Source organism: Trachemys scripta, chromosome 13 (assembly GCF_013100865.1).
Source record: "Trachemys scripta elegans isolate TJP31775 chromosome 13, CAS_Tse_1.0, whole genome shotgun sequence".
Taxonomy (NCBI): domain Eukaryota; kingdom Metazoa; phylum Chordata; order Testudines; family Emydidae; genus Trachemys; species Trachemys scripta.
Window position 1 is genome coordinate 14,263,666 of NC_048310.1, and position 16,718 is coordinate 14,280,383.

Here is a 16,718-nt window from a genome sequence, read left to right on the forward strand (position 1 = left end):
AATATCTTATTACTTTCTGAAGGGAAAAAATTGCCTCTGTTGTTAATGTGTATGTGACAGATTTATGTTACCAATCTGCCTAGGGCTTCAGGTGATCAGGCTGAGGTCGCAGGATCTTTAGGGGAGGAGCTGAAGGAGCACACCAAGTGACTAAGTTTAAAGCTTTATTAATCAAATAACAGCAGTGAGTGCTGGGTACGCCCCACGTCACTCGGAGGAAGGAAGAAAGCGTTAGTGCCCAGGCCCTAACCCACTTTCATACTCACACACGCACAACCCAAGGCTGGCCAAGCCTGGGTATAACGTAAGAAGAATTGGGGGAAGGGTAGACAAGAGTTCTATCCTGTGCACAGGCCATCTAGGGTCCGCTTTTGATCTCCGACTTGCTTCAGCTCTTGGGAGGGTTTTAAGCCCTGGGTTCTTCTGGGAGCAATTTTCGTCTATGGACCTTCGCCCCTCCTATGCCCCCCGTGCTCTCAGTACCAGTCTGAACTGGCCTTCCGCGGCTCTCTTAGTTTCCCCAAAACACACTGTCTTCAGGGTCGCGAGGCTGTTGTTTTCAGCTCACTGGCCTTCGCAACCTGTCTAGTTTTGCAACCTCGTCAGGTCTGTCTGGCTCAGTTCTCCTTTCTCACAAGCTTCTGGCTGCTTGACAGCAGGGAGCTTGTTTGTGTGTGTTGGCCTTGGGCTGCAGTTTCGTTCCTTATCTTCGAGCCTAGCTGGATCGTTGAGTTAATCCGTTCCTTTCTCCCTTCCTCCCCCTCGGCCTCTTGCAACCTGCAAAGGAATCTTTCACTCCACACTCACACCTTCAACCCTTCCCAAGATCCCTTCCCATGCATATATAAGTGTTAGCAATACACAATGCTGGTGCTCACCTGGGGGACCCCATTGGGGGGGGCAGTTTTTACTGTGACTGTGACATGCATGCCCAGATTTATCTCAATGCAATCAGAGAGAACATTGTGAAAGTTGGTGTTTACATGCTGTGAAAGTCACTGATTCCTCCCCCTAACACTTCACAAAAATGCTGCTGTGATAGTCTGACCTTTCTCACAGACTGTTAAAAACACCAATTCTTTGTAATATCATAGAACATTTTATGTCTGAGTTGTTACTGTTCCGTAAGGCAGTGTTTTCAGTTGGTTTTAATGACCCTGGTCCAGTGTATTTTGCAATAAAAGTGTTCTTTTTCTTAACCTATCTTAATCTCCTCCCAAACAGGAGCAGTATACTAGAACGAGTGACTCCACTCCAGGGTAATGCTATACGTAATATTTTATTTATATTTTTATGTAAACATAATTTGCTTTGTAGGCACAATATAACAAAAGCTCTAAAGCAACAAGACAATTAAACAACGTTTCAGTTCACTTCAATCAGACTTAAGTTAAAGAGAAGGTTTCACAGTTCCTTAAGGCAAAATTGAGAAATAATTTATTTCAAACCAATCAATTATCTAGAGAGAAGTCGTTTAACTGACAGAGTTAGCAAGTGGTAAATGCAAATATTTGCTTAGACTGTGAGAGGGTTTTGTTCAGTAATAACAGCCTAACTACTATCATTTTCTTCTGAATGGTCTGTAACATACCAGACAAAAGAGATGCCACCTTTTGTGAAGCTTCAGTAAACTCTAAGGGCTAGTGGGTCAAATTCTGCTCTCACAGCCCAATCCTGATTCCACTGAAGCTAATTGCAAAACTCCCATTAATTTCAATGGAAGCAGGACAGGATCTTCACTTAGTCCAGATTTACACCAGTGTAATGGAGAGTAGAAGTTAGCCCATGTTCGGGGAGGGTAGATCTGGAGGAAATTGATTGTATCCAGTGGAATTTCTCCAGCCCTTTAAGGTGTTGTTTTGGAGCTCAGAAACTGGCCCTAAATTGGCATGAGTTGCATCAGAAGTATTTTTGCCTCACTAAAATAACCAGAAAGAATGAGAAAAATGGTTTCTTTTGATCATTGTCCTCTACCATTTCTACAGATACTCTAGGAATGTTAATCTTTATTTGACTTGAAAGGAAATTTAAGTGCAGTCCCACCAAGACTGTGGTATTAACAGAAGAACTGGTTTGTTACTCTGCTTGCCCTAGTTATCTAAGGCCTTGGGAATGCCACTTTACTGCCAGCTCAGGGTTACTAGCAATATTGCTCAGTTTAGTGTCAAATGAAAAGTCATGAATTATGTTTTAAGTGTGTTGCAGGACAAAATTGCTTCAGTAACTTTTAAACAAAGATACCCAACCATTCTTCTTACTGTTGTCATCGTATGTGACAAAAATTAAATGGTGATTCCTTTAAAGGCTCAATTTAGCAGTCCCAATGCATGTAAAACTCTCACTGAATTCATTTGGTCTGCATTGTGATGGCAAACCTGGGCCTAATGTGGCACTAATACCTTAGATAAATACCGGCATGACAAGATGATACAATGATGCTGAAGTTCTGCATTAAATTCTATAAAAAAACTGAAATTCTGTTTTGTATTTCAACGGCAGCTTTTTCTGTGGCATTTTTCTCTATAAACTGTCTAGTTGGCTTTTTTCATTATTTGTAATTTTTTTTCAACCCACAGTAAACCCATTTAAAATGAACATTCTGCACAATTAACTAGTATTAGAGCAGCAACTGCATGAGCACAGAGTAAAGAGATGGACATTGCTACTCAGGGAGCATGGATTAAACAGGAAAAGAGAAAGGGGGGAGGGGAAAAGAAGAGAGAATCTTCTAAAAATCACACACACAAGTCATCCAGACCTATCTTTCCCATTACATTGAGAAAAGCCTGAGAAACCCATTTTTTACTTTGATCACTACATAATACTGCTAGGTTTAGGAGATCAGCTAACTTGGCATCTGAGAGAAGTGTTTTCTTTTGTGAAAAAGATATTAAATCCAAAAGGGAATTGTCAGAATATGAAGTCTTGGACATGCCTTTACTACTTCTGTGAGTGGCTGCAGTCATTTAAAAAAAAAAAAAGGACCATGGAAGAACTGTGTAGCTGCAACTTGGGTAAATGGAAGATAGGGACAAGCATATTTATTTCAGTGTCATATTTTGTTTTTGTTTCGATTAGTGAGAGGTAGATACACTACATGTTCTTAAGGGCTCGAGCCTGCAAACATTTTCACACGTGACTAACTTTACAGATCAGAACAGATCAGCAGCAGGATTACTCACCTGTGTAAAGTTATTCATGTGCATAAGTGCTGATGGAATTGAGGCCTAAGAGTTGTGATCAAATTGATTAATCTTTGTAGGAGTTGGGCACCATTACTCAGCTTATTAGTCCACTAGTGATTTCAGAAGTGTAAACTCAGCCAACAAAATAACATCTATTCCATGAGCTGAACAATGATCCCAACTGATAGCCAGCTTTTAAATATCACTAAGAATATGCTTGCTTCGGCTTTTGGACACAGCCAGCTCAAATTAAACCTTGGGAAGAGGTGCTGTTGAATCAACAGTAAATTTGGTAAGTTTCATACGGTTAAGAAGCACTGGGCAGAAAAAGTGGCCCATTGACTTTTCCTTGCAAGTAACACAAGGTCAACAGTAAGCATGACATTTGGCACCATGCATTAATTTCCATTTAATTTGTAGTGCTGATGACTAATGTGGTTATACAACACTAATCAAAGCTGCTTAGTAATGACTTCCGGCATATTTTCTTTCAGACTCTACCATATATTATCTAGGGTTACAAATGAGGTATTTTTTAAAACTTAAGACAGAACTGTTTATGAGATGAAGTAGCACGATTCAGGGAAACAGAATTTGTCTTCTTTGCAGCCTCTTATTTGTGTCTCAAAGAAATGCTATGTTTTGACCTTCTTTACTGAAAGTCCACAAACTGAAAGCCCTCCCTCTGATTACTGGAGAATACCAGACGATGGGCAGGGAATTAAAAAAAAACAAATCTCCGAACTGAAAAAACATTACACAAATTCACATGAAGAAAGATGCCCATCTAAAATTACGCAGTACGTTAATAAGGCTTTTAGATAGGAAAAGAAAATCAATGGGACTCTTACAGACTGGCCATCACACTATGGAATGTCATAATACTGCACTGGATGGGAATGGCACTTGAGTTCAAAACAACAATGATCAACAATTTATAGCTCAGCTGGCTGCAGACAAATACAACACACACTGTACTACAGCATTTGTTCACTGATGCACAGAATAGATTTCCCAGTCTTGTTCCCTTCTACACAATCAATCTTTCTGTTTTCCCCCATCCCCCATTCTTAAGGGTTACTGGATAAATGGCATGCGTTCTTTATTCTCATTGTCCCCTTCATGGTCCTCCTCCTCTTCTCCTGCTTCACTTGTCTCTGTGCTGTCATTGGCCATCTGTGAACAAAATGAAGGAAATCACAATGTTTATGGTGGTTTTTCAGCTATTTTTATTTTAGCTTGACTCACCTGATAAAGTGACATTTAAAAAAAAAGAAAACTTTGTTAAAAACTGAAAATGCACATTCTATCTGTGCAAAAAGATTTGTCTGTTGTACATCAATTTCAGTGTAAGATCATAAACCATTCTCCAAAGGATTACACAGTTGAATTATTTATCAGGAGCTGCTATGGACGACATTTGTGCAATTGGGTTTGATGTGTGTATTGGTAGCAAAATAACATCAAGGCTCCCATATATGAAAGACAAATTTGTGGGAGGGTCACAAAGTGCATCCATCATGTGTTTTATGAATCCTTCAGAATCCGTTGCCTCACAAAAGCGAATAGCAAGATACTTTGGTGAGTGTTAATAGATGGCATCCGGTCCTACAAATATTCAAGCAGGCACAGTGTCTTAGGAACCCACAGAATGGTTATTTGTTTTGTATAAAAACAAATATAGGACCAATTTTTTATAGGCCCACTGGGCATGTGAATGTACATATACTTGCTGCCATAGGATAAATAGGTACTGAATCAACATCATTACAGTGAAAATACAATGTAATTTAATGGTGGGACAGATGCTAGATTTCTATTGTGTAGTGCAGGAACTACTTCAGGTTGTAGATAACCACACAAAATATTAATCCATAGTAGTATTTAAAGAGCACAGCATCTTTTTTCCAGCTGAGAATGGTTATTATATGCTGTGTAAATTGCAAAGATGCAACAAATGCTTATATTACATCTTTCCAATTTGACTGAGGTCAAACAGGCATAAACAGAATTGTAGTCATTTTACATGTTCCATGAGACATCCTTGTTGCATTCATCTGCATAGACCATGGATACTGAATTTTCTTGCTAACTAAGACTATCCTACTTAGTACATGGTGAAATCCTCATTTGACTTTATAGGTCAGGGGTTGGCAACGTTCGGCACGTGGCTCGCCAGGGTAAGCACCCTGGCGGGCCGGGCCAGTTTTATTTACCTGCTGACGTGGCAGGTTCGGCCGATTGCGGCCCCCACTGGCCACGGTTCGCCGTCCTGGGCCAATAGGGGCAGCAGGAAGCTGCGGCCAGCACATCCCTCGCCCGCGCCGCTTCCCAACGCCCCCATTGGCCCGGGACGGCGAACCGCAGCCAGTGGGGGCTGCGATCGGCCGAACCTGCCGCGTCAGCAGGTAAATAAAACTGGCCCGGCCTGCCAGGGTGCTTACCCTGGCGAGCCGCGTGCCAAACGTTGCCGACCCCTGTTATAGGTATTTTCTAAACCTGTATGAAATAAGGAATTAAAAACCAAACATTAATAGCATCAAGCTTTGATTTAGTTTTCTGCCTATAGATCACAATAGTCCACAATGGAGAGTTCATTGGTGGGCTCAGCCTCAGAGGGGTGTATTGCATGAGGGTACCAATAAGTTAATTATGCATGCCCTGGAATGGCTTATTGCAGTAAGAACCTGACTCCTTAATTTCACAATAAACAACTTACTTGGAAACATATTTGGGGAAAGAAGGCAGTTTTACTATGTATTCTTCCATTCTTTGAAAACCAGAAGAATAAGAGGTAACCCTGGGGAAAATGGCTACAATCACTTTTCCCCTACTGCTCTGAATATATTTGTGGATTATTGTTTCTAACTTATTTCTCTCTTTTTGGAGTTCCTTGTCCCATTTGGATCCCTTCATCCCACTCCTGATGCCAAAGTCCAGTACAGCTAAATACTTACCTTCAGAGTAGCAGATGAGTTTGCAATAGTATTGCTCTATTGTTATGAATTAGAACAGAATCATGAAATACTCTAGTGTTCATACTGCAGTTTGGGTTCCCTAACTAAGGACAATGAATAACTATAAACTCTGGAGGGGAAAAAAAAGGAGTCCAGCCAAAATTATAGCTGCTCTATTAGATTGTTGCTAGCTCTTGAAACCCCATGGAAATGAAATGAAATGAAATAAATAAACGCAACCTTATTTTAATGGACACACAAGTGACATTATGAAATTCCTCATATTTCTGAATGAATTCCCTTCAGCGTTTGTGAAAATAGATCACATATCCTCTCACTTTCTAAGTCTGTAGCTTCCACAGACACTAATGGCAATTAGGCATGTGCATTATCAAGAGACTAGATGGCTTAATATGTATTAATGCAGTGTTGGAGACTCCTCCTCTTTTCTCACTCTTTATTGCTCTGCTGTGTTTTACAGTTTTAGGGCTCAATTGAGTGTCTGGTGTCAAATAGTGTCTGGTTTCCATGTGTGAGACTCCAATAGCCTTTAAGTCAGGTTTCCTGCTGCCTTGTGAGGGTTATATACAGTATTAAGTAACTTGTGGTCAATTTTAGAGCACATCCAAACCACCTCTCTCCAAATGGGGAGTACTTCAGATCTGAATCCAAACTGTGCATTTTAGACCCATCTCTAGTTAATTTGTTCCTGCTTTTCTTCTATTACTCTTTCCAATGTAAACAGCCAATGTTTGGGCTTGATCCTTTTGACTTCCCTCTACCAAATATTTCTCTGTAACCTTTCACTCTCAGCATCTTGATGTGCTGGGCTCAGTCTGAACACAACATTTAGTTTCAGTAGATCCATCATGTTCCTTCTCTCTCAGGCGCTGCTCAGGAACAAGTACAATTATCATTACATTAAAGCTTACAAAGCATGACTTTACCCAAAATAGCAGCATACCTGGCGTTTTCAACAGAGTTTAAAGAAATCACTAGCTGGTTCCTACCCAAGACACATCCTGTCCTTTATATGGCACTGGGAAGGCAATTCTGTAGATACGCTGGTTTTAAGGGGAGTACTCTCTTGTGTTGATAGGTAAAGATAAGTTGATTTGGTCTGTTTGGCTTCAATCCACTGCATTATCTCCACTAATGTAGCATTCTAGTATTACATGGAACAGCAATTTGTTTTCCATCAGAGACAGAAATAGATGCTGTGTTGTTCCCCCCCCCCCAATCAAAGTAATGCAATAAGATTTTCCAGAAGCAATACTGGCTTGTATTTTGAGAGACAGAGATGACCATTTTACCTATGAAATGAACTGCTGTGGCTATTTACTGCAAATCTCTTTCAGAACAAGAACTACAATTTGTACTGTACCTTACGATGCAAATTAAATATTGTGATTGTTGGTTTTGACTTTGTCTCTTTAGGTGATATATATCTGGTAGAAAACCACAGGCAAAATAATTAATTCAGAGTTAAGTATCAGAGGGGTAGCCATGTTAGTCTGAATCTGTAAAAAGCAACAGAGGGTCCTGTGGCACCTTTGAGACTAACAGAAGTACTGGGAGCATAAGCTTTCGTGGGTAAGAACCTCACTTCTTGCATCTGAAGAAGTGAGGTTCTTACCCACGAAAGCTTATGCTCCCAGTACTTCTGTTAGTCTCAAAGGTGCCACAGGACCCTCTGTTGCTTTTTACAGATTCAGACTAACATGGCTACCCCTCTGATACTTAACTCTGAATTAATTATTTTGCCTGTGGTTTTCTACCAGATATATATCACCTAAAGAGACAAAGTCAAAACCAACAATCACAATATTTAATTTGCATCGTAAGGTACAGTACAAATTGTAGTTCTTGTTCTGAAAGAGATTTGCAGTAAATAGCCACAGCAGTTCATTTCATAGGTAAAATGGTCATCTCTGTCTCTCAAAATACAAGCCAGTATTGCTTCTGGAAAATCTTATTGCATTACTTTGATTGGGGGGGGGNGAGCATAAGCTTTCGTGGGTAAGAACCTCACTTCTTCAGATGCAAGAAGTGAGGTTCTTACCCACGAAAGCTTATGCTCCCAGTACTTCTGTTAGTCTCAAAGGTGCCACAGGACCCTCTGTTGCTTAATTCAGAGTTGATGACACACTGTAATTTGTATGATAACAGTTGTTGTATACTCAGTGCTTTTCACTCACCAGTGGAGTGGGTGCCTTCTCCACATCCAGAATAAGTTTTCCTATATTGCCCCTGTCATGGATTCGCTGCATGGCCTCCTTCACCTGTAAGACAAAAAATGTTAAATTCCAAGGATGTAGGAATTCAGAAACCAGTATTTTATATTCATACTAAAGTGACAGCTATTCTCCATGATGCTCATATTGTCCCTTATAAAGAAAAATGAGGAGAATTAGCCAGGAAATAGTTTTCCCATCCTGTGACTTCGTAAACTGTTCTTGTTCTTCATTGGGATACAACAGAGACCTGTCAAATTTTTCATTCAAAAACCAAAGAGAGACCTCTGCCAGAATAGCCAATAGTCCAGTGTTCAAGGCACTCACTGGGGATGTAGGAGGGTTCAAGTCCCTTCTCCAAATCGGGCAGAACATGGATTTGAAACCAGGTCTTCTACAGCCCAGGCAAGTGTCCTAACCAGTGGGCCATTAGATATTCTGAGGTGACCTTTTCTCTCACTGGCTGTTCCCTCTTGTTTTGACCAGAAATTCCATCATGGACCTGAAAGGCCCTTCTGATTAAAGTTTCATCAAACCCAGTACATCCCCATATAAAGTTTTAATGAATTGACATAACAAACACCACCAACAAAAACGTTTTGTCAAAAAGTTCCCAGCCAGCTCTAAAAAATTATATGTTTGGCACTGTCTATTTAGATTATAAATACTTGGGCCCAGGGATTCTCTTTTGTATTGCACCTAACACAGTAGGATCTCTGTCTTGATCAGGGTCTCTAGGTGCTAGTTTAATACAAATAACAAATTATAGTATGGTCACCTGAACTGCAAACTAATGCAAGTAGTGATCAGCCAGTAATTCTCAACAAAAAGTTCATTCTGCCTCTTTTTCTCTTCGCAGAATATCTGTGAGCAGACTGTTTTCACTGAATGTATTCATTATAGGAATATATTCAACTACTATATTTTCAATTAGTCTGTCATGGTTTTCAATGAATACCTTTTTTGCATGCGGGAGCAATGCTATATACACTACACCAAATGCATGGCTGTGGCTAATGCCATAATTTAACCCCTCAGTGCATAAGCAATGTGCATTTCCAATTTTTTGTGTGTCCTTCAGATACCACTGAAAAAAAGACATTTACCAGCTGAATGTAATTAGTACGTGTGAGAAAGGAACAAAAAAACCTCAGCTCACCAGTGCGTTGGAGAGGAGCTTGTGTGAAGTTTCAGAACTCATGGGAGCTGTGTGTTGATGAAATGGAATACTCTGTGTGTGTTTGTTTTACTGGCTATTTGATGCATAAAATGTAGACATTATTTAATAGTCGAGGATTGGAAGGGGGTAGACACTTCCCTCACTTTAATGCTGGGAAACTTCAGTAACTGTGAACATTGCCTATAAAGGGTGTTTCATATCATTGTCACTTCATTTTTTTTCCCCAGAACAATGGGATGTGTTGAGGCAAGAACGTAAAACACAGAATTATATGTTAATAAGACCTACCACCTGTGACACAGCTTTATTACATTATTAAACTGGTTAGCATGGAAGTTTGAAACTAAACATTGCTCCATGAACCCTGCACTACATTTAAGGGCATAAATCAGGACCTGGATACTTAGCATGGTCAGTTAGGGCCCAAATATGGATGTAGATACTTAACTTTAGACATCTTGACTTGGCTCTTTAAAAGTGCCTAAGACAGTAAGGCTACCAACTTCTACTGAAATCCAATGAGAGCCGGACCCCTAAATCCCTTATTAAATGCCACCCCAATGTTTGAAAATTGGAACCAATGAACCCTCAGTTCTGCAACCCAAGTGTTGCCCAATGGTGCCCTACATTAGAAAATGCTGGACTTTAAAAAACTGTGAGAACATGAATGAATACGTACATTTATAATGTAAACAAATATACTACTAATATGAGAGGCTTTCCAATTAAGGACCCTGCTGTAACTTAATTTTGGAAATCTTCCCTCTTTTCAGGAATCCCAGATGGTTTCATCAAAAAGTTGACTTTTTAAATGGTGTAAATAGAACCACACGGACTTTTATGAAATAACTGTATAGTGATCAGTAAGCCCAGTTATCCTGTTAAGCTTTCTGTACTGAACAGGATACATTCTGTGAGCCTAGGAATTCTTTTCAGAAAATATTCTTTTAAGAACAACCAACAGAGTCCCTAAAGAAGAAGCAGTTTCTTTTTAAAAAAAACCTTTTCAGCTAAATCTAGTCTTTAAAAGATTACAGAAAATATAAATAATCCAAATGAATAGGACAGAACTGAAGGAACCAGCAAACACATTTGCCCACCAGTTGAAACTTATCACCAGAAATGTCATGCCGAAAGCAAGGCACACAACATTTATTATCATCTGCACCATCTCACATTAAGTGAGGCAAATTTGAGAAAATGTGCTTTCCCTGCATTTTTTTTCATGCACAGTATCAGGTTTAAGACTCTGGAGAAAGGTTCAGGTGTGTTTCTAGGATACCCTTAAGTAGCTTGCAAATGCAAACAGCAGGCGAGAGGAGAAGGGAACATTACAATTTCTAAAAACAATATTGGATATGGGATCCAGGTGGAGCAATGAAGAATAATATTTAAAAAAAACCCCACTTGACCAAAAGTTTGAAAGAGCTGCTACAATTTCACTCTCCAAAATTTGTACATGAGAATGTTATTTGTAACTTGCTTGCCTAGCCAATGGGCCTGGTTTTGCCCTTCCCTGTACCAATGCAATTCCATTTGCTACACAGTATCTGAATCAAGCTTCTGTAAAATGCATGCAAGTAGTAGAAGACTTTGCAGTGTATGGGTGCCAAAAGTTCATATTTGTTAAATAAGTCTGTGGCAGCTTGTTTCCTCAAGGTGCTAGGAAAAGAAAAACCAAACCATTCTTTGCCACTAGATCTCACTGCTGTTGATAATTATTATAACAGTTATTCAAATGAGAGCAATCTGTACTGATGTCTCTCTATTGCACGTCAGTGCATCCTGGTGACATTCACTCCAAATCAGAGGTCCCATGCCTTATTTATCACGTCACCCCCATTTGAGTTGCATTCTCTGGGCTTGAGTTTAAGTGGGACTTAAGTGATAAAGAGGGTCTAATACAGATTCTCTGAACTCTGGTTGAATTTCATCCACAGGGCCTGTATCATTAGCTCCAGCAAGGAACTGCTGGAGTTGTGCAGCATTCAGAGGCCAAGCAGACTTTCTTGTCACTAAATTACTGGTCACTGATCATGCTGTGTGTTTGCTGTTTGTATTTGTCAACTCAAAGTCAAAATAGGCAAATAAGATTCACTTTTAGTTTTTGTGGTTTAGTCAATTTCATTTTCGGTTTCTTGTGCATTAGCACAGTGATAGAGTGTTTGGGTTGCAGACACTGCAAGGGAATGTTTACTTACTTAAAAATGGTTTCCATTGAAATAAGGAAGCCATAGAAACATTCCGATAGGCTTGCTTTCATACAACCTACACTTTGGGCTCCATTTGACCTGAGCATGTTTGGTGCTTAAACTACCACTGTGGTATTGATTTTAGCCCCAAGAGGCTCAACAGAGACACAATGACCACCACAGAGGCATTACACAGCTCAGAACTGGCACCAAATAAACATTTCCACACATTCGAGGAGAATAAGAAAAGGCTGGCATGGCCAATGCTACTGTAAAGAAGCACAGTGCCTTGTGAATATGAAGCATGTCCTCCTGTGTAGCAGGAAGAGATACTGATGAGTAGGAAACTGCAATAAAATGAATCCCTGGAGTTCTTTCATATCAGTCCAGCCTGATGGAGACCTATTTCCCTCTTGCTCCCCACTCCAAGAACTATAGGGGGAGAGCAGAGGGAGGATGAATGTGCATAGTGGGATGGTAGATGTAGGTGAGGGAGAGTATTGAAGGCTAAATCATGATTGTAGCTGGGAAGGGCTGTGTTGGTGGTAATATGCATGTGAGCAGCCATAACCGTTTTTAACAAAGTTTTTGTTTATTTAATTTACACACACGAGTCATCTCGTATCATCCTTTTTAAAGCAGAACTCCTTAATGAGGCCTAGATAGGAACAATTTAAAATAAATTCACTAAACTGCCTAGGAGATGGCCTGCGGTGAAAGAGCCTATCCCAGTATATTTTCCTGTGGGGGATGTTATGGTTGGGAGCTTAGAGCTGCTGCTGTTGGATCAAAGCCATTTCTGTCCATCTGTATCGTGTAGCATGCTGAGAAGAGCAACACTTACTGCCAATGGACCTTGGTAGAAGAGGAAGGGCAGAAATGCATTTGCATTAAAGGTCAGAGGATGTTCTGAAATAGGTTTCATGACAGCTGTGTTCTTTGGAGCTTTAGGGTTTGACAGCTGCATCAAATCTTCTCCAAGACCACCATGTTGTCTCGGTTAAGACACTCCATAAAAACACAGAGCTGTTTGATTTGGTGTCCTCTTCACTATTTGTTATTATCCTTTTCTTTTTAATAACTTCACATCCCCCAAAATCTTTTCACTATGAATTATACCCACCATAGCTGAACAATCAATCCGGAATTTGGGACCTCTTTACTCATCCAAGTCAAGGCAATTATCTTAATCAACAACTGCAGCTTGTGGAAAACTGCCTGATTTAATACTTTCATCTCCTGCCAAATTAGATTTCCTCTTTCTTCTTGTGAAGAAGTTCAGCAACACGTTATGTCACTGAGTCCTCAGATGTTATTTATACAAAGAAGCACTCCAAAAAAATTAGATGAGACACCATCCAAACTGAAAGCAGAAAAGTGAATGGGAAATCCAGACTGGTCAGATGTCTTAGGTCCTGGAGTTTTAGGATTGACCAGTTGACATTGTTTGTGATTTTGAATAGCTAAGCTCTACATTTCTTCAAAGAGAAGAATGGATGATGCTACATTTTAAAAACAGGATTCCTAATTTAGGAAATCCATTTGGTGGATAGGTTTGCTCTCTGAGACACTTAAAAAACTAGACTTCACCAAGTGCTGGAAAAATGTCCTCTAGTGAAGAATCCAGCATGACAGGAGGTTAGATTAGATCAGCAACTTGCTCTTTTTCCGTCTCTAATTCCTAGGATTATATAAAAACCATGGACTTTTAAAAACAGTTAATATTATTTTCTATATACCGGTATACACAATGCTCCCATAATACTGGTTCACAGCTGTCTGGCTTTCCTACTGGACTGCTGATCGCTGTGGGTCATTAATGCTTCATTTTGCTTCCAGTCACCCCAGGCAAGGATGTTAGTGCTAATGAGAATTCTGACCATTACTGATTGTGTCAACAGCTGTACGCAAACACAGAAGCTATGCTGCACCACGTGGCAACTGTGAACAGGATGCTGCTCAGCTTCCCTGTGCCAAAAAACAAAACCCTTTAATTAATAAAACCCTTATATTGCACATGGTGACCATCTCTGATCCTTTACACGAGCAATAAAAAGAATAATCACACACAGATCCACTATGTCCCAGGCCAAATCCCATGTGTAGGCCTCTATGTGGTTGATTTTTGGGATGAACATTGGCCAGTCAATTCACCTGTTTTAGTATGCTCTGAAGATGTAGGGAAAAGATTAGCACGATTCAAAGAATTACTCTAACATTTGACTACATTATGAAAACTGAAAGTCCAGCATGTGCTGATGCCTTAAGATATGAGGAACTTGAGATCGTTTTGGAGTAATTAATCATGTATCTTGTCGACATTAATAGGATTAACATATCCATGGTAGCTAATGCCAGAATACACCACAGTGGAAGGCACAGTAATTAAACAGTAATTGAACAGCTCTTACTTCAAAACCTCCACAGGAGGTTTTAAAAGTATATATATTTTAAAACAGTTATAATTACAATAACAGCAAATTTTTTACTGTGCCAAAATTGACAGAGATCCAAGCATGTTGTCTAATGAAAATAAATACACATTTTACATACAGCTCTTTAAAGATCTAGTAGAAATGCAAAGTATTGTTGGTTACTGTACATTTCCTTCTAACAATGATACTTTGAATTTGTTGGATTACCTGTTAGAGCAAAGGGAAAATGATTACTGTATCCCATTAGCTGTGCTAAAGCCCAGTGGCAAAGCAGACTCTTACTTTTGAACTGCAATAGTTCTTTTTCATTAAAAATGCACACTACCACATAATAACCACACATTATTTTTCTCCAGTGACTCGGATAGTGATGTATATTATGGGAATCTGGGATAGTTTTATTGTAATCACTCTTTAATTAGTGCCTTGAAAGCAATTATACATAAAAACAAATTAAGAACTAAGCAAAAAAAGTTACAATTAAAAGTAAAAAGTCAGAATTTAGGAGGTGATGGACAACTATGTAACTGGTTATTTAAAGGCACTCCCATGAATAAACAACTTGAGTATGACCATTTACGGTTCCTATAGCTAACTGTTTCTTTATCTATCTGAACATGAATAAAGATATGGAATCCATTTCTGCTGAGAAATAAATGAATTTTTAAAAGGCTGCTGAAGTAATAATCTTGTTCTACTTTATTGCTATCAGTTCTAAAATGAGACTGTAATACAACTAAGGAACCAAATCCCTTGTATTCATTCCACCTCTTTTAGGAATCGCGCTATATCAGTGTTGCTGCCTGAGTATGATTTTATTAATAATGTCCATCTGCAATTAGCGAGGCCTGCAGAACTGCAGCATCTGATTCATATGGAATGCATCTCTTCATGAGAAGAAGTTCAAGGTTAAATATGATGATTGGTTAGCTGCAGTCACCCAAATTAGACAATTAGTAGTTTCATTTTCTGATTTTTAAGAAGTAGTTGCAACAAAATAATATACATATATAAATAATTTCAGCAACTCTACAATCATGGAAAACAAGGAATGTCACCATTAGAGGAAGTAACTTTTTTATCTACTATCAAATTATGAGAATTATACATACGGTGATCAGTTTGTAACTCAATTTAGTTTCAACCTTGCATTCTCAGGGTCCTTGGCAGGGCTGGTTGAAAATGTTCCATTGAAATTCAGTGAAAACCCAGTTGTCTGTGTAACAAAATATTTTGCAGAAATTGTCTGCTTTCCCTGAAAATTTTGGATTTTTGTTGGAAAACTGTTAGGGTTTTTTTGGGGCATTTTTCAGCTGCAAAATTTCAGTTTTTGGTTTCCTCCGTGTAGTTTTTTGATGAAAACCTGAAATTTTCCACTGACAAATTTGACAAAAAACAAGGACTTTTTTTCATTAACATGAGGTTGGTTTTTTTGCAGAACCAGCCCCATGCCCCAATCCCACATTTTCCATCCAGCTCTAGACTTTGGTTCTGTCCTTGTACTACTTATGGATCAATCCTTCAGTGTGCTGAGCTCCTTCAACTGCTACTAATTCAGTGGGAATTCAGGGCGCTGTGTACCTTGCAGATGATACTTCATTAATGCACTTTGGTGAGATCCCAATTCAGGAAAATGCTTAAGCGCTTGCTTAAATCTCAACTTCAAGCACATGCTGAAGCAGCCTTCCTGAATTGGGACGCTTTCCTGAATCTGGTTCTAATAGTTTAAGGCAGTGGTTCCCAAATTTGTTCCGCCGCTTGTTCAGGGAAAGACCCGGTGGGCCGGGCCAGTTTGTTTACCTGCCGTGTCCGCAGGTTCGGCCGATCGCAGCTCCCAGTGGCCACGGTTCGCTGCTCCAGGCCAATGGGAGCTGTTGGAAGTGGCGTGGGCTGAGGGACGTACTGGCTGCTGCTTCCAGCAGCGCCCATTGGCCTGGAGCAGCGAACCGCGGCCACTGGGAGCTGCGATCGGCCGAACCTGAGGATACAGCAGGTAAACAAACCGGCCCGGCACGCCAAGGGCTTTCCCTGCACAAGCGGTGGAACAAGTTTGGGAATCACTGGTTTAAGGACATCTTATGCCTGGAGCAAATAATCCAAAATCATGCTTCAACTGTCTGTTGTTTAACTCCATCTCTGCCTCTTTATTTTCTATCCCCTCAAATCTGTCAGCTATTCTCCATTTTGAAAACAAGACTCAGCAGTAATCTCTGTTGAGGTGCTCATTGATGTTTGCTAATATTCAGTTTCCTTTGGAATTTCATTAAGTGCGCACAGTCATTACAGTATAACTAAAGCAATTTACTTGCTACATATATAGTAAATGTTTAATAATTTGTGATCCAAATGGAAAAAATACGTTTCTAATTATCTCCTGTATCATTTTGCAGTGTGGAAATTAAGTGAAGCTTTCCTATGAAACGATGAGTAATGCAACATAATTATCAAGTGTGTCTTGCAAAATCCTCTTTTGAATATTACTTGAATCAATAGGCTCCATTTATGCTACACAGCTCAAATTAAGAAACAAGCCGT

General features: G+C 39.6%; 1 protein-coding gene across 1 annotated transcript in view; it reads right to left on the reverse strand.

The window, feature by feature from the left end:
• Positions 1-3,967: 3,967 nt before the first annotated feature.
• Positions 3,968-16,718, reverse strand: part of VAT1L (vesicle amine transport 1 like) — an 88,191-nt gene continuing 75,440 nt past the window's right edge. The window contains exons 8-9 of the mRNA XM_034788504.1: positions 8,341-8,424; positions 3,968-4,361 (exon numbers count right to left, since the gene is read on the reverse strand). Coding sequence (XP_034644395.1) covers positions 4,263-4,361; positions 8,341-8,424 — 183 coding nt within the window. The 3' untranslated portion in view covers positions 3,968-4,262. The remainder of the gene's footprint in view (positions 4,362-8,340; positions 8,425-16,718) is intronic.